General features: G+C 42.4%; 1 protein-coding gene across 5 annotated transcripts in view; it reads right to left on the bottom strand.

The window, feature by feature from the left end:
• The window catches only part of LOC147633619 (uncharacterized), a 55,483-nt gene extending 37,598 nt beyond the window's left edge, over window positions 1-17,885 (bottom strand). For 2 of the 5 annotated variants that reach the window (XM_086806753.1, XM_086806754.1), the window contains exon 1: window positions 17,565-17,883. In XM_086806753.1, the coding sequence (XP_086662879.1) occupies window positions 17,565-17,860 (296 nt within the window). In that variant the 5' untranslated portion in view covers window positions 17,861-17,883. Of the gene's footprint in view, window positions 1-17,564 lie in introns of all 5 variants that reach the window. The other 3 variants (XM_086806759.1, XM_086806752.1, XM_086806755.1) reach the window with 3 other exon arrangements.
• Window positions 17,886-18,583: the final 698 nt, after the last annotated feature.

Genomic DNA, 18,583 nt, shown 5'->3' with positions numbered 1-18,583 from the left:
GTAATCACATTCTCATAGAGAAACAAGTAATCACGTTCTCATAGAGAAGCATGGCAATAGATCTCGCGTAAACCTTTCAGTGGTGATGATAATAAAACGCGCTTCAATTCCCTTAGCAGCTAGGCTAATGGGATCCACGAAGTCTAAACTACATTTTGAATGGTATAGGGGTTAGGGCCATCGGTCCTTCTCTTGGACTATAGTGAACCTTTAGCATTCGACAAACTCAATTACTTCTCCACAGAGCGTAGGCCACCATAGTCTGCGGCCTGGAGAACCTTGCGAATAGTTGGGACTCCAACAACGTGTCCTCCTCCTATGCCCAAATAGGCTTGCTCAAGAACAGTGACAAAGTCATCTTTATGAACATATTTCCTCACAATGTCATCTAGATCCCTCATGTAAAGCATTCCCACTATTAATTGATTGGGGGGGCACCTTCATAATGAGGCATCTGGCTCTACCTACTTGATGAAGCGGCGGTCAGTGGGAAAATCCATTGGCTCTAAGAAGTGGGCAATGTCTTCACTCCATTATGGTACATGGTGAATGTGGAATAATGAAGCGTTAGGGAAGTTCATCTTCCACTCCTAAAAGGGGTTGTCCATTTTGAATTCTGGAAAGGTGATCGGCATGGATATGCAAAGGTCCCTTTTGTAAAGTGATGGTGAAATCGAACTCCAACAGAATGAATAACCATTTGGTGATGTGCCCTATGTGGTGCACAACTTATTTACAGTAAATAAAGCAGTGCTTGATGGTCGAAAGAGGAAACAAATTCGGTAGCCACGAGGTAATGCCTATACTTCTTTATAGCATATACTATGGGTAACCCCTCTCTTTCAGTGGTTGTGTAGTTGTGTAGCATGATCGAGTGGACAACTAGCAAAGGTCACAAGAAAGTCCATGTTATGCTCCCTTGGTTGTGTTAACACACATCAAATAGCAAAGGTCACAAGAAAGTCCATGTTATGCTCCCTTGGTTGTGTTAACACACATCAAATAGCAAATGCTAAAGTATTGATATATGCACATGAAAAATTAGATCCCAATTGTGGGATCTCAGGATAGATGCACTTGCTAATTCCTTCTTCACTTTTTGTATGCCCTTTGGCCTTTGTCTCTCCATTCAAAGACAAGCAATAGCTTATACAAGGGTCTTGCATATATGAGATACAAGAAGATGGATCTCCTATAATACCATACGTGTCCCATGAATCTCTACACTTGCTTGTAGTTGATGGGTGGTGGTAACTCTAAGATCACATGGATCTTGTTCTCATCTATGGAATGCCATTATTGGAGACGATGCGTCCAAGGATGGCACCGTGTTAAATCGAGAATTGACATTTGAGTAGGTTCAACGAGATGTTGTAGAGTCTGCAACTCTCAAAGACTAGCCGAAGATGAGCAAGATGCTCCTTCAACTTCGAGGTGCACGGAGAGGTTGTCAATGAATATCTCCACAATCTTCCAAACGAGATCCTTGAAGGTTGTACACATCAAACATTGAAAGGTGGCGGGGCATTAGTCAAGAGACGAATGGCATGACATGATATGCATAGCAAATATTGTAGCAATTGTTATCTTGTATTGATCGGCTGGGTTGATTGTCACTTAGTAAATATTGTCTTGTATTGATAGGCTGGGTTGATCTCATCACTTAGCTGTAGCCTTAGTTAAAGCAAATATTGACTTGTATTGATCGGTTGGGTTGATTGTCACTTAGTTGTAGCCTTAGTTACAGCCTGAGAAGCCATCCAAGAAGCTGTAAGTTTTTGCTCCGGCAACTCTTTCCAACATGTGGTTGGTGTGAGGCAAGGGGTAGTGATCTCGCGAACTGTGGTGGCATTAACCTTTTTGAGATTAACGCACACACACTAAGTTTTCCATTTTTTGGGGATGATCACTATCGTCGACACCAACTTGGTGTGCTTGATTTTGTACACAAATCCTGCCTCAATGAAATTGTCTATCTCTTACTTGACCGTTTGTCCCTATTATGGATTTTTCCCTTTGCCTATATAAATGTGATTAGTTCCCCAATCATGAAACAGTCTTGCTTCTCTCATGTAAGACTAGATCATCATGTATGACCCTCTTCCCTATAAAATCCATCACCATGAATGTGTGGTGGAAACTTAGTCCGAAGGTCAAGCTTGATCTTTGCATCTTGCACGACGCCTAAGGGGTTGCCTATGTTCTCGCCAGCAAGCTTGACTACGAGGCTCGTGCCTCGAGTGGTGGGCTACCCTGAGCCTCCCGACAATCCTTGGTGATTATGCTAACACCATCACAACCATCCAAGACATGTAGCTTGGCGTTCATTTCATTGCTTTCAAAATATTACCCCAGCTTTCAAAATATTACCCCAGCTTGTTCATGGACACTTTTGGCTATTCTTTGGTTTTGGTTATGGAGGAAGGGTGATCAATGGGGCGGCTCATCCTCCTCCTCTTTAGGCTTAGGTTCAATCGTGTGGGCTTTTAGGTTTCCATTTATCCAATTGGATAAGTCTCTCCAAAGTTTGGAATCTTCTTGTAAAATAGATCTTTTCAGAACTCGGACTTCTGAGGACAAGAAGGCTATGAGACCTACTATGCCCCGTGGGTGATATTTACACTTGTTGGGTTCATACTCACTCTGAGGTGGGCTAGAACCTACCAATGTGTAAGGGATGTGCACTAATCCTTCCATAGGAGAGGAAACCTCTAAAGGTGATGAAATAAAGTCAGCCACCACTGATCACCTCGGAGAAAATGTTGCGTTGACTATGATCATCCATGGAACGCCATCTTTCATCTCCCACTAAATCCTCCCTCATTGCATCTAGCAATGAGGGACCTTGTTGGATTGGTTCCAGAGGTAAAGGCTCCAGAACCGATTCTATTTGTGGTCTCTTAAGAATGGTTATGGGTCTGTTTGAGGCCTTTTGCAAACTTTAAGGTTCCCTTATTGGGTCTATATTTGGCTCTAGGATAGGGTTTGGGATACGCTAAGGCGGGGATAGTGGTTTGTACTCGACCACTTGCTCTTGCATTGGCTCTAGTTCAACCTACACCTTCCTCATAAGCTCTTGGACTTGTTTCATTCTCTCTTTTTCCAACTCGTTGGTGTATTTCTTGAGTTTCTTTGAAAGGTTTTCAAAATCTATGGGTTTCTTTTCCTTGGAAAGAAAGAGCGAGTTTGTGCAGAAGATCTATGGCTGTCTCCACAAGGGAGGCAACTTCGTCACTCTCGTCTGAACCACTGTCAATGTCCTTGACAACTATTGTGCATTGTGTTTCCATGTGCTCTTCGAGGTCTTCTTCTTTTGGACCTCTGGTTCTGAGTCATTAGCCTTTTTTAGGGGTTACTCTAGCCTTTGCGGCATGCATCTCAAGCTCTTTTATTGTTTGTTTAGAAGTTGAAGCCTAGTCTTGTTGATTATTGGCAACCTTGGATGTTCCTTTGACTGTTGACATCGTCTTAGCTTAGAGCCTATGGCAAGCATATTCTTGCATATGCTTAGGTATATGCATATGGCAAGCTTAGGGATATGCATAGGCTTGACGGCATTAAACGGGACTATATGAATAATTTCCTCCTTGTACACTCAACAAGTGTGGGGTAGAAGGGGTTTCTCAAAACACTTGACAATTAATACAATTAAACACTTAAAGTGGCCACAACCTTAAACATATACCACTTAATTCCTTCAAATTGTAAAAGAGAGATGTGCACATCACATAGAGGCCAGAATGGGCCGACCCCCTCTAGGAGTATTTTATTACCCAAGGAAAAAAATATCATGTAGTACAAGCTTTAGGGGAGCACAGGCTCCAGATTCATCCACATACAACCATAAATAATTCATATACATGGGCTTTTATATAAAAAAATTGCCATGAAAATGCCAAGAATATGTATATTTCGTGTGGATACCAACTAACATAGCTTATTCAATAGCCCACATAAATGTCCATAAGCCCAAATGGTTGAATCATAGGCCTATAAAGCTGTCCATAAGGCTAGATGGTTGAATCATAGGCCCATAAAGTTGTCCATAAGCCAATATGGCTGAGATACAATACCCCATGGCAATAGCAAGTACCCAATGGCTCAATTTCATGCCCAATGGCAATAGCAAGTACCCAATAGCAATTTCATGCCCAATGGCAATAGCAAGTATTCAATGGTTGTCCACATATAAGCAATTAAGAAGAAAAATGCCCATTGGCTAAAAATCATAATACAATGATTACATACCCTTGACCTCAATATTTCTTCACGCCGACGATACAACATGATAAAGGGTAGTTTGCAATAGTAGAGCCTACTCAAATGAAGACAGAGGGCTCCAATTTATAGATTTAGGACTCTCATGAGCTAGAATGGCAAGGAAAAGCTATAATGACAAGTGTATAGCTGAGGTGACAAGTGTAAAGCCACTTGTCTCACTTGATCCATTGTCATGCCACAAGTCCCAATTTAAGAGATGGTTCCCCCTCATATACTTCATTTAAATAACTCAACTCGTAGACATGTCATGTGCATGCACATGGACATGCTCATCCCATGGCTAAATCATTGAAGGGCAGCACATAAACAGATCTTATAGGGATTGAGCAGGGCACTAGAGGACACCAAAAAGGACCCCTTTGGATCAGGACTTGGTGGCAGGGTACTGGGATTACCACATGGCTGGTCGGGAACAGTTATAATATTTGATGTATTTTTCTACTCGGGCCGACAGTAGTCGGCTAGCATATGGGGGTGTCCCAAAGTCTATATAATGGCTTAGCCAAGCATTTGTTGAATCATCTAGTTCCTATCTTGGGATTAAATCATAGACTAGGACTTTTGGAGCCAAGACTACATTTTGGGCATCCCTAGGGCTGCTAAGAACTTGTACCCTTTTTGTACTATATGAATGTACTAAAATACAACTCTCTCTCTCACTCACTCTCTCTCTCTCTCTCTCCTCTCCATCTCTTCTTTGCATTTTGCACTAGGTTGTGTTTAGGGCTGAAAGAAGATAGAGCTTCTACGCATGTGACATTCGTATCAGAGCTTTAGGTTCAACAATGCTAAACACTAATAGTGTTGTAAATGAAAGGGGCTTGAGTTTGTACATAAGGAGAGGCTCATGGGCAAGGTTATGGCCGGTCGAGTATGAGGCCCAACATTAATGAGTGTGAAATAGTGAGCAAGTATATAAGTGAATATTGTAACTAAGGTCATAACACACTTTTACTAAATGAAATCATACTTCTTGGAGCTCCATGCTTCTATGGCTATGGTGGTACTCCCTTGAGTGCATGTGGTACTCCATCATGAGTGCATGTGGTACTCCATTATATGAGTGCAATCTTTCTTGCTTTCTTTTCCCCATCGTTATAGTGGTATCAGAGCCTTGTCTTTGATCCAAGATTTCTGAAAATTTTTAAAAATTCTGCATTTTCTTGATTTTCTTGGAGTTTCTTGGGAATTTTCTTGATTTTGATTGATTTCTTCATCAAGAAATAGGGCATGGAGAGCGTGGAATGTTGGAATTCTCTAAGATTTTTTATTTGATTAATGTTTTAAGGGGCTATGGGTCACTGTGGACCAAAAATCGAGGCAACCACTCTAAAATTTGAGGGACATGACCAAAATTAGGGAAAATCAATTACCGAGTGGATTGTTGCAACCATTGCCTATTCCGGAAGGAAAGTCCCCACATAGCGATGGATTTCATCACCAGGCTGCCCACTACTAAGAAAGGGTGGAATAGAATCTATGTGGTGGTGGATAGACTAACAAAGGCGGCTCATTTCATACCCACAAAGGTGCAATATACAGCTTCTATGGTGGCTCAACAATTTATGGAGCATGTGTTTAGATTGCATGGAATGCCAAAGCAAGTGGTGAGTGATAGGGATGCCAAGTTCATGAGAGCCTTTTTTGGAAGAGTGTATTTGATTCCATGGGAACTACACTCACTCCAAGTACAACCTATCATCCGCCGCAAACGGATGGCCAAACCGAGAGGGTAAACAAGTGGCTTGAAGTCTATTTGAGACACTATTGTTATGACACTCAATCTTCATGGGACAAATGGCTGCACTTAGTTGAATTTTGCCATAACAATACATATCACATGAGTATTGGTATGTCTCCATTTGAAGCCATGTATAGGTATAAGATGCATATACCTTCCATTACATTCAATGAGGAAAAGGTGGATCCTCAAGCCAAAGAGAAGATTGAGAAAATGTGTGCAATAATGCAAAGGTGCAAGGATAACATGGCTAAGGCACAAAACCAAATGAAACAATATGCTGATGAATCGAGGAAGCATGTGGAGTTCAAGGAAGGGGATTATGTGTTCTTAAGAATCCCTAAGTCAAGGTATGATTCTTTGAAGGGAGACACCAATACAAAGCTTGCTCATCACTTTTATGGACCATACAAGGTGTTGAGAAGGAATGGTGAAGTGGCCTATCAATTGTTGTTACCTTCTACCACAAGGATCCACAATGTATTTCATGTGTCACATTTGAAGAAGTATGTGGGCCCTCAATTGGAAGTAATTGATGATTTTCTCCAATGTATGAAGAGGGAATGATTCAACATGTGGCAGAGAAGGTGATTGGAATGAGGGAAAGACACCTTCGTAATAGGTCTATTGTTGAGTACCTTGTTGTGAAGTGGAGAGGCTTGCCTAATGAAGAGGCTTCTTGGCAGTCCAAAGGCTTCATAAAAGACCATTCGGAGCTTCTACAAGCAATGAATCAAAGTGGATAAAGTGTACAACTATTGGTGTTTTTGGACAGCTATTTGCATGGATTTGGATGATGATAAAGTATACAACTGTTGGTGTTTTTGGACAGCTATTTGCATGGATTTGGATGATGATAAGAAGGATGCCATTGCTATAAATTTACTGTACGGATAGCCATGGTCATTGGTATACTTCACTACTCATCAATCAAGTTTAACAAGACTCCGTAGGCTTATGGATATCATAGAGAGTAGTCCATATGTACATCAAATAAGTGGACAGCTCTATGTGGAGTTTTCTTGTGAAAGGCATTTTTGGAATTGCAACAAATGTACTTACACATTCATGTGGGAAGTCAAGAAGGATTCATACAGCCCATACACTACTCCATACATGGTTTTGAGGATGAAACCTTTGGGTGGGGATGGTTTGTAATGAAAGGGGCTTGAGTTTGTACATAAGGAGAGGCTCATAGGCATGGTTATGGGGCTGGTCAAGTATGAGGCCCAACATTAATGAGTGTGAATTGGTGAGCAAGTATATAAGTGAGTATTGTAACTAAGGTCATAACACACTTTTACTAATGAAATCATACTTCTTGGAGCTCTATGCTTCTATGGCTATGGTGGTACCCCCTTGAGTGCATGTGGTACTCCATTATGATTGCAATCTTTCTTGCTTTCTTTTCCCCATCATTACAGGTGTCCAAGATGAAGGTGCACAGTCCAAGGAGAGTAACGTAGCTTGGGTCAAAACCCACTGAAGCTAGTTGGTGTTAGGCAAACCGAAGGGGAGCGTTTCATGAGAGTCGGTAGCCATTTGGGGCTGCTCGAAAGGCTTTTATGATGAAGTTCATCCAAGGGGTGGAGCCAAGGATGCATGGAACAAATCTTCAAGAAGAAGGATTCATGTTTGTGTTCAGAGACATGGCAAAAGGAAAGGGAACAAAGTGGAACAGATGCCCAAATCTACATCAGATTTGGAGTGGAATTGGAGACAGGGCAAGGTTTTCAGTTAAAAGGTTGCCAGGAAGGGAAGGATGACAAGTTGGGGAGTCTATGAGGAGACAAAGGAATAATGCCAATCATCCACGGCCAGAAGTGGGAATCCCGTCACATCAAGTTTAGACGAAGGGGATGTCATGTGCATCCACATGGACACGCTCATCCTAGAGCTAAATCCCTAAAGGGTAGCCGATAAACTGATATTTTAGGGCTTGAGGAGGGCACTAGAGGATACCAAAAAGGATCCCTTTTGGATTAGGACCTGGTTGGCAGGGTACTAGGAGGAGTACCACACGGCTAGTTGGCAACAGTTATAATATTTGATGTATTTTTTCTCTGCTGGTGGTTGAGGGTACTCAGCCAACATATGGGGGTGTCCCAAAGCCTATACAATATTTGATGTATTTTTTTGTTGGTGGTGGCTGAGAGTACTTGGCTAGCATATGGGGTGTCCCAAAGCCTATGTAATGGCTCAACCAAGCATTTGTTGATCATAGACTAGGACTTTTGGAGTCAAGACTACATTTGGGGCATGCCTAGGGCTGCCAAGAACTTGTACTCTTTTTGTACTAAATCTTTTTGTACTCTTTTTGTACTAAATGTTTTTGTACTAAATATACTGAAAATATAGCTATCTCTCTTTTTGTACTAAATCTTTTTGTACTAAATATACTGAAAATATAGCTATCTCTCTCTCTTCTCTCCATCTCTTTTTTGAGTCATTATGTTGTTCTTATGAAAGGTGTTTAGGTCTGAAACAAGACACAAAGCTTCCGTGCATGTGATAAGACATTCTATCAAAGGTGCTTCACAAGTCCCCCCATTTGCTTAATTTAATGATGCAATGATGCAAAAGGAATTTCCATTGGGGATTGTTCAAAAATAGTAATCCTCCTAGATTCAACCTTATTAAAAATGTATGTGAGCGCCTTGTGTAGAACCATGTTTCAATACCAGATCTCTCCCAAATCCTCTCGAGCTCGCCATACATGCTTTCCACGTTGACACTTGAGCTCCAATGACCATTTTTGTGTCCAAGAAACTATCCCAAGCACATAGAACGAAGCTGTAGGTGCACTAGATCTTTTGTAGTGGATAATCTCCCATTCCCAAAGCTTGTACTTTCTAAATATTTCAAAGTCCTAGGGCCCACTAGACCCCTTTCATAATAGGAAATGTCCAGGTTGGTGACACAAGTTAAGGCTCGTTGAACTAGTCTATCGAACTGGTAACAGACTTTGTTGGGACAATCCTTGTAAGCATGGTCAAGTCTGCATTTATAACTTGTGTCCCGTAAGGAATTACTGGATTTTAGCACACGTTTCCAAGTGCTTCGAGCACTCAAGGGATTTCATGCATGGTCTTTGTGCGGGCACTCTGCAATATGGTGTGGGCCTTTGCATCAAAGGGCACTAAACCATATCTCTATGTGGAAATAGGTGTGGGCATCTTGCTTGAGGTGCTGGCTGGGGTTGGCCTTGAGGTTGCCTTGGGGCTAGCCCTGCCCACTGCTGGCATAAACGGTTGAGCGAATTCATGGATCATGTTAAGTATACTTACCTCTAGACTTACATCTATAGGATCACGTGCTCAGACTCACGGCTCATGTGTCCAAGGTCACATCTCACGTCTCCGAGCTCATGTGTCCATACTTACGTCTTTTTTCGTGGAACTTTGGACTTACATCTCCCAACCCGAGAGCTCATTTGGCATGGTTTTTGGAGTTTTTTGAGATTTTTTAGACTTGATGGGGAGACTATTAAGGGTCCTAATCCTAGTTAATGGTGGTTATGCAAGTAAGGATTTTTTTAAAATTTGTATGCTTCTAAGCTACCAATTTAAACAATGCACAAAATTTTTATGAAATGCATGAACACAAATTAACTATCCCAAACCTAATGGAGCTTAATACTCATGTTTTCGGAGTGGATTCCACTCCTAATCACAATTGCTAAGCTATTCCTTGGCTTAATGCAACAAGATCAAAGCCTTATGGACTTCAAAATCATGCAAAAAGCCAATGAAATCAAGATTCTACCCTTCCCTAAGAGATCCCCTAAACAACAAGCTTCAAATCAAAATAAAAAACAACAAACTAAGCATATTCAAGACTCCAAAACCATATGTTTTTTGGAGTGTGACCTCCTGAATATTGGGCAATAATGGGTAATCCCAATATCTTGGAACGAACGGATGAACGGAGCTAAGCCATAGTCTAGTCCCCGTTGGCACCAAATATGTTTATGTCAAGAGCTGACCTTATCCTTATCGAAGCATGTGTTATTGGGCCTTACCTTGGAGGTACAATTACAACTACCCGATCTCAGTGTGCTAGCTTGTTCGTCGCGTCCTCACTCTGTCGTCACATCCGAGGCAAAACAAGATAGCCGTTGTGCGATGGTTCTCTCTCACAAAAGGCGAGGGAAGAAGAAGAAGCTAATGCAAAAGGGAAGCCTATAAACAATCCTCTCTGGCAAGCATCCATCAAGCATGCAAGATTCAAAATCATAAATGGAAGCAAGAATAGAGAAGAAGGGGAGCTCATAAGTATTCTATTGTAAGGAAATGATTGTCCATTTCTTATTGTGTCAAAAATCACTTATTGTCCATTTCTTATTGTGTCAAAAATCACTTATCTACAAGTGACTCATTTTTACACTAGGCCGGCCAAACTTAAAAATGGTTTGGCCTCTATTACTAGTCTTAAACAAGTTTGTACATGAAGTCTTTAGACTTTCCCTATTTGACATTAAGGTCAAGGTAAGACCGCTTATATGCTCTAGCACTATCTTGTAAAAGATAAGTTCCCGTTCGAGCTGGTAAGATGGCAAACCGCCTTAAGGAAAGTTGGGCAGGTGAAACCATGTTAACCAATGGAGTGGTTAACATGGTAACGCTTTGATTCCTCCTCTTAAAACTCCCATTCCATTTCATCACATCTCCACTTCAAAACACCACCATTCAATTGTCGTGTCACAAAACAAGAGCAAGCTAGATGATAAAGATGTTGAAGTCACCCATGCTCAACAAAAAAATGGATGGTAAGAGAGCTCATAGTAGCCACCCTCACCTCATCAAAAGGTTAAGACACTTTTCAGCTCCATCATGGGCATAGCATTGATAGGTGTAACCCTCAATTGGTGGAGGAATCGCCTCAAGCATCACTATGATTAGTAGGCCTGTCCCTGAGACATCTTGAAAGAGTGCATGCTGTTGGACTACCAACATGGTTAAAAGGAAGATTAGGAAAATTTCTCAACAAGCAAGCAAGGAACTACCTGGCTTGTTTCACAACAATAGCTATCACTCTTACACGTGCTAGTTTGTGCACACATGAGTTTAATTCTTTAGCAACCCTGAAGATGTAGGAAGAACCTGAAGGAGCCCCTTAACTCCCCAACTACTACTACAAGACAAACACACATACATATAGCATCGAGGTGGCTCACCATCCAACCATAGCTCCGAACCAGAACCACAACCATACTCGTCACCCAAACTCCAGCATCCCATACCACTAAAACCCATTGTCAATTGTGTTACGTGTAGCTAGAGCCATGGCCAAGGATCCCCTTGGGTCTTGATCCCTAGGAAGTCCTCCCTTCAAGGAAATGCAATTATGAGCCTATAACTAAGCTATATAGGGTATCGGATATAAACAAAGCAAGAACGCATACTTCTCTATATTATCTTAAAGAAGATTTTCACAAAGCTACCACATGGCAAGAATTTGGAGTTTGGTAAGGGGAGGAGGAGGTTTGGGTAGAATTTGAATTTGGAATCTCAAAAGACGTACAAAACACGGGCTGCCCACTAGTATTAATAAATAAGCCCTTTCACACTAACCCATGCCGCCACGGTGCCCATAAGTCAATAATTGTAGTGTCCCTATGGCCACCCCTAACCTCAAACAATATGTCGCCTCTTAAGAGACTCCACAATTTCCCAAAAATAATCATCTACAGTGGGTGCTCATTGCATTGCCTCTAAGAACCTTCCCAAGTTCCTCTCGATTCCTCGCCTCGACAGCTCTCATTTTCAACAGCAAGTAGAGTTTTGTAGACTCCCCATACACTATTTTATTTGTCGTCGGATGGTTGTTCATCTCAAAAGGACTTGTCTGTGCCAACGTTCTACCAGTGAGGCCGCTCGCCCCACTGGTAGTGGGATTGCCCGTCCCTACGTGACTATGCCCTGGATCACCGCTCTGGCTAGGGCGACTAGCCAGGGGACCACCCTCACCCTCCCACCATCGAGTGTCGCACTACCTCATTTCCAGCAGAAGCAAGCATCTAAGGACGGGCCTCATCCCCCTCCAATGACGGGCCGCAAATGACCTCGAGGCCTTCTCCCTAGAAGGCTCGTTAGCAACAGTTGTTCCCTAGACAACAATGGTAGCCTGCCTGCCATCCTCGACATCAACAAAGGTGGCCCATGTGACGTGGCCAAAATCACCTCAAGGCTCCACTGTCAGGTCCTAGTGCGGGCCCCGAGGTGACGGTTCCCACTCTGAACCGTTACTCGTATTTACTTCATGATGATAGAGTTGTCAGGAGATTCGGCGAGCCTGATAGCCACCCTGAATCCCTATGAAACCCTCCAGCCCAATATCTAAAAGACCCGCACAACATCAACCCTCTCCCCCACACCCACCAGTGGCCATTCTGAGTAGGTTAGTTGTCCCGGTCTTCATGCAAAAAGAAGACTTCTATTTCTATTAAGTATGAATAGACCGTACAAAATAGAAGCAGCTGAAACAAAAAAAGACTTCATCCCAAATTGTAAGGTGATCTCAACCAATATGGAGCACAAGGGTATGCAAATCTAGATGGTCCCTATATATGAGCCCAGTTTCCCCCCATCTTTTCCTCAATGCTACGAAAAGCTTTAGCAAAAAGATTGAGCATGTGGGTGGCATGGTCTATAACTCACGGATGGGAACTTCAGATTGAGCTACCCTCTTAGGTGAAGAAGTATGCTTTATAGGGTATTATCCTACATTAACAATTTTTTGACACGTTTCAAGCGCATTTCGGGGCTCATTTGCATGGTATACTGTTTCCATAGACATCCCGAGGGAGTATCACTTCAAATTGCTTTTGTTCGATTTTGGGTTTTCTATATTGCAGTAGTAGCATTTGGTGTGCAGATATGCCCATCATCGTCATCTTCTACATCGCATCTTCAAGCATATCTTTAAGCGCTTCAATAGCATCATCAACATTATGATCAATTTATGCATTCCAGCTAAGTATCTTTTCCACACTTTGTAATTCTTTATATACTTTGTAGGTTTCCTTCGTCACATTAGTGATTTACTAGAAACTGTTAATCCCATTTTGGATTAACAAACATGCTCTTCTAATTAAGGACATTAATAAGTGTCATGAAATGGCACTATAAAAGTTGTATATTATGAGATATTGGCCATCCAAGGCCTAGTTAAGTGAGTTTTAGGCGCCCAAGTGTGAATAAGGGCCAAATGTATATAAAGCATTGAAAAGACACAATCCCCTTTTGTGCTATAGAGAGCTCTTCTTTGTGTCTTGAGAGAGATTGAGAGAGAGAGAGAGAGCATTCCAGAATTATGCCTCTTCTATGCTTGTATGATTTAGTCTAGTCAACACTGTCAGGCTAAGGCTACGAAGGTTAGGAAAGGAGGGACGCCGAATACATAAAGACCTATGACAAAGGTATTAAATAGGGCACTATCACGAAGGTTGATGTCACTACAGAGTAGGTCCTGATCACGGAAGAGCTCATACGTGATGCTCTGCAGCAGCTCCCACCCCAGCAGTCAAAGTCCATGCCCACACATTCAACAAAATGCCTCTGGACGCAATGCTCAAGAAGAGTTTTTATAACTCCAATGGGGCCGAGTACGAGAATATCCAGGATGAGGCTACAGAGAAAGCCTACAGGGCCATGTCACTGATGATCCAGGTCAAGCCGGTGGTTGGATAGATACAACAACAGGGTGTCTTTGAATAGAATAACTAAGGTACATGAAGAGAAGGAGGAGGCCTAGGCCTATTATATTCATAGAGAGATGGAGAAATATATGAAGGCTCACCAGTCCAAGATTTGCAACTTGTACCTGCTAACCCAAGTTCTCAATCATGTGGCAAAAAGGCCTCTCCCAGAGCGCGAACCAGTATAGCAACTGCAACTAGCACTACTGAGCAACCAACATTGACAGCTAAAGAAATGCAAGGTGGCAATCTGTCTTAATGGAGACCCGGGCTATTATGAAGGAGATAAAGAAAGGAAGAAAGAAGAAGATAGAAAAGAAAATGAGGGGGGTCACCGACATAGCTGCAGAATCACAAAGATTAGAGGCAGAGGTGGCACAGGAAATCAGTACAAAGAAGCATTGCAAGAAACCACAATTAGCCAAGCCACACAAGAGCCCATGCAGCAAGTGAGCCTGGTACAGCTGATATTCACGGACCTATCCCCACTTAAAGATTCAACTCTGGCAGACACACCAACAGAGATAGCGCTCGAACAAGCAACATCAGTAGTACCAGTACAGTCTGAGCAAACACAAGGCATTGAGGCAGCAAACGGCTCAAGTGCATGAACCAGCAGCCCATAATGATGCAAGCAAAAGACCAAGAAGTGCAGCGCCATAAGCCCAAGCAAAAGAAGGCGGTATGAAGATGAGGAAAGAATACCCCAGCTGGCCTCCCTACAAAAAGTTGACTATCAACAATTCATGCAAGAAACAATGGAAGGTTTGGATGAGATGCTGAACCAACCACATGATGGACTCGAAGAAGGTGTAAGCACAAGTGCACTATGGCACAGCAAGAGCAAAAGGTCTAGCATTGCCACCTCCTCCAGAACACACATGCTCCATGTTCGTAATGCTGCCCTTTGGAAGCAGGTTAACGACTCAAACACACAAGTGCAAACCTTAAAGGACCACTTGGCAGTAGTTGAAGCCACACATAAAGATGTCATAATGAAAAGCTTGAAGGCCACGGAGGAGCAAGAGAACATATATAAAGCACTGGAGAGCAATAATATGGTCCTTAGCCAAACCATTGTACAAAGGATCAAAGAAAATGTAGACCTCAAGGCAAAGTTAGAACAAGCTAAAGAGCAAATTTAAAAGGAGGTCACCCAGACCCATGAGCTCACAACACTTCATGCCCACCAAGTACAAGAGCTCCATCATACCAGGGATACACAAACACATGCATTGGTGGCACTCTCTGTTAAAGAGGAGAATTATTCCTCATATTCTCTCATGTAAAACTGCAAAGCAAGCTTGGGATGTGCTTGTTGCACTTTACTAGGTGCGTAACAAGGCATAAGTAGCCTACTTACCCAAGCAGTTAGATTTGTAGCATATGAATGAGAAAGATTTATTAGATTGGATGAGTTCCTCACAAGAATTAAAGATCTCAAGGAGCAGCTTACATGTATCGATGAAGCCTATCCGGATAGTTCATTGGTGTCTATTGCTCTCATAACTTTATCGGATTCATACTAGGGTTTTGCATATCCAGACTTTGGCTCATGTTGAATGATAACCCCAATGCCCTTCTGTTTGATGAGTTGGTTGCAATGCCCTTATGTTTGATGAGTTGGTTGCAATGCTCTTGCAAGAAGAGAAATCTCAGGGAAACTGAACTTAGTATGTGTGTGGGAGATTAGGTATTCGTTAAGGTAAAGCATTTTCTCATGGCAGCTATATGCCAAAGACATAATTAACTCGGTCTTTTACAAAGGATTCCGACAAGGGGGGTGATAAGCCTAAGAAGAAAGGAAAATGAAATTACTATCGAAAGTCAGGCCATCATATCAATGAATGTAGAAAAAGGCTAGAGCAGGATAAGAAAGAATCAGACATGGTTGTGGTTGATCCATCAACACCAAGTGCCAAAAAGAAGAAATCAGCAAACTATGCACAGGATGATTGGGCATTCATTGTGCACTCTACAGTTATGATCCTTCCGCCCATGATGTGTTCATGTCAATGACAGATCAAAATGTCTAGTAGTTTGATAGTGGTGCTAGCAACCATATTACTTCTCAAGGTGATTTATTTTGCTCCCTTGATTCTGCTCCTCAAGGAGGCATAGTAATATGTATGACCACACACAAGAGCTGCACATCTCATTGCAGAAGCTAGAAAGGCAATGGCTGCAATTTTTGATTCAGTATATCACGAAGTCTCTTTTCTTGAGTATGTTCAGCAGGACGAGTGTGTCCATAAGGCAGACTAACTATCTGGAGTTTCTAAGCATGCATAGCCAAGAAAGTACACATGGATGCAGGTTTTCATCAAACCTTTGGCAGCGCAACCTCTACAATTTTAATGGCAAGTTTATCGACGGGACAGCTTTAAATTTTCTGCGCACACAATTTTGAAGATCCATGTGATACGTGCACTAGTGGAACGATATGCTTCTTTGACCTCTGAAATGGAGTCTGCCAAGAGTTCAAGAGGTTTCTCATGATCCGTGCTTGTACAGGAGGACTTTCATCAGTTAATTCATGATCAGGAGGTGCTTGATCCAGTGCATTAGGGAATGCATTTGCAGGTTTTCATGTTAAAAAGACAAGGGCACAAAATGTAAGGTTTGAAAAAGGAGTCAGAGTACCTCACAACGTCCAATATCTTGGGTGAGAGAAGACTTGAGTTTATCCATACTTTTGTTGACATCAGGATAGCGGCACTCTTAGTGAGGAGAATGTAACATGTACACTTATCAGATATGGTCCAGATCAGGCCGTTTGTGTCTTGCAAGGCTGACAGGCTGCCCCAAAGCAAAGTGTTTTCGCACATGGATGGATACAGGTCGGCGGGCTGGGTGGGCAGCGCCATGCAGTCTGTCGTGAGCAGCAGCCGATTTGCAAGCATGGGCCTATCTATAAGAACAGTTACAGGTCCCCCTTTCCTGTGCATTATTGAACTGGACCATCCCCAAATTCCTCTCCCTTCAGCAGCTTGTAAATGCAGGCAAATCAGCAGCAACAATATTCTCTTCAGCCTCCAGCCTTTATAAGATAGACGTTTTGGGTTTGACTTTGGCAGTAGTTTCTTTAGTTCTTTTTAGTTTCCAGCCTTCAGAATCTCCCTCCCCCTCCTCTTCCCAATTTGCATCGTTAAAAAAGGAAGAAAAAAACCCCACAAAATCAAGCATCTTTGCCCTCAAATTTGGCTTTAGTGATCTTGATATCAAAGCATATCAGATTACTTTTGGTTCTAACTATTGAACGGATTAACGTCTCTGCCATACCCGACGATCTGCTCATGACTTTGTAGTATAAGCTGTCCATATTCAGGGATGGTCGGTGAATTAGTTGAGGTCTTGATAGATGTGTTGCAACCTAAGACTTTTGCCTTTCCCTTTTGTAAGTGAACATATATTAAAAGCATTTTACATATCGTGGAGTGACCTCCCTAAGCTTAAGGGGTCTCAAATGTTATTAGTGCCTCGCAGTACTGAGGAGCCAAGATATTTGGTTCCGTGAGGAGGTGTCCTATGTTTATTTAGCGCATGTCTTTCGTGGCTTACAGATTTAGGATGGACTCCGGAACTTGGATCACAGTAGCCTGTAGCAACCTTTGTTATAAGGCCATCTCCTTGCGAGGCCAGCTTCAACCCATGTATGCATCGGGACCATACATACATACGGACATACAAGTATTTTAGGGGTGTGTGGCTGATGGGATTGTTGTATTCATGTGTTTACCATGCAGATAGATACGAGGTGGACTTCATTAATATATTAATTTTAATGGGATCATAGGCATGAGAAATAGAAACATGAAACAGAGAAAATCTGGGAAAAACTACCTGTCTTTTCTTGCTCGCCTTGCAGCTTCCTCGGACCAATGAGAGCGCTGATTCCCCATCCACTCCGCGTCGTCCACTCTGCTCTGGGCCACGTAGGCGTGCCAGAGCTCCTCCTTCTCCTGGCAAGCTTTGGTCATGCCGGCATCGAAAGCGCTCAGCAGCGCCTCCACCGCGTCCACCCCACCGCCCATCATCCTGGCCACTCCCCCCTGAGGAAGCAGATGATGATGCAAAAAGAGGCTACTGAGATGAAAGGCCAGGCCAGCCGACTGACTGCACATGTGCACAACCATCATGTTGCTGCTCGTGTTTGTTAGGATTCCTTGCTCGTGCATGGACAAAACTGCCTTCGCCAACTCATGGACCGTGACTCTGCTCCACTCACGGCTGGTGGCCGGTGTGACGTGTCTATTAAGACCCTTCCTTTATGTCAATTCTTTTATTATATTCTATTACTCCTCCGGCCTCTTAAAAGCTGCAAACCTGGGCAGCCTGGTCTTCCAACCTTCAATAAAACAAGTGGATTACCCTTTTGTTGTTTTCATAGAGAATCTTGTGGGGACTAAACCTAGAGTTAAAATCTAGTCTAAAAGAGGGGACATTTTGGAAAACCAACCCTCGAGGGGATGTACTGTTAAGGCTATGATGGAGGCTTGCATTATGCTGGGTTATCAAATATCTTGGGAGCATTCTAGCTTTCTTTTGGAGGACGAGAGATGGACTTTATTGAGTAACTTATTAAATGAAGTGAAGTGTGAGAAGTACTGCGCTGGTTTGAGATAGTTTTGGATGTAATTGGTTCAATGGAATACTCAGCTTTCAGTTAATATATATACTTATTATTGATCCCAAAAAAAATAAAATTCAAAGTTGTATGTACTAGAAAAGTGTCTCCATAAATGTTTTTTTTAATTTCACAAGGAAAAATCCTATGGAAAAAAATTTGTACTAAGACAACATCAGCATTGAAAATATCTACTCGAGCATAATTGAGCAAGTTAGCTCAAATATGCTCTTTC

The sequence above is a fragment of the Cibotium barometz genome, chromosome 12, assembly GCF_041138505.1.
Source record: "Cibotium barometz isolate CiBa-2024 chromosome 12, ASM4113850v1, whole genome shotgun sequence".
In the NCBI taxonomy this organism is placed as follows: Eukaryota; Viridiplantae; Streptophyta; class Polypodiopsida; order Cyatheales; family Cibotiaceae; genus Cibotium; species Cibotium barometz.
Note: the sequence above shows the minus strand (reverse complement) of the source record. Positions and strands in the feature narration are given on the sequence as shown.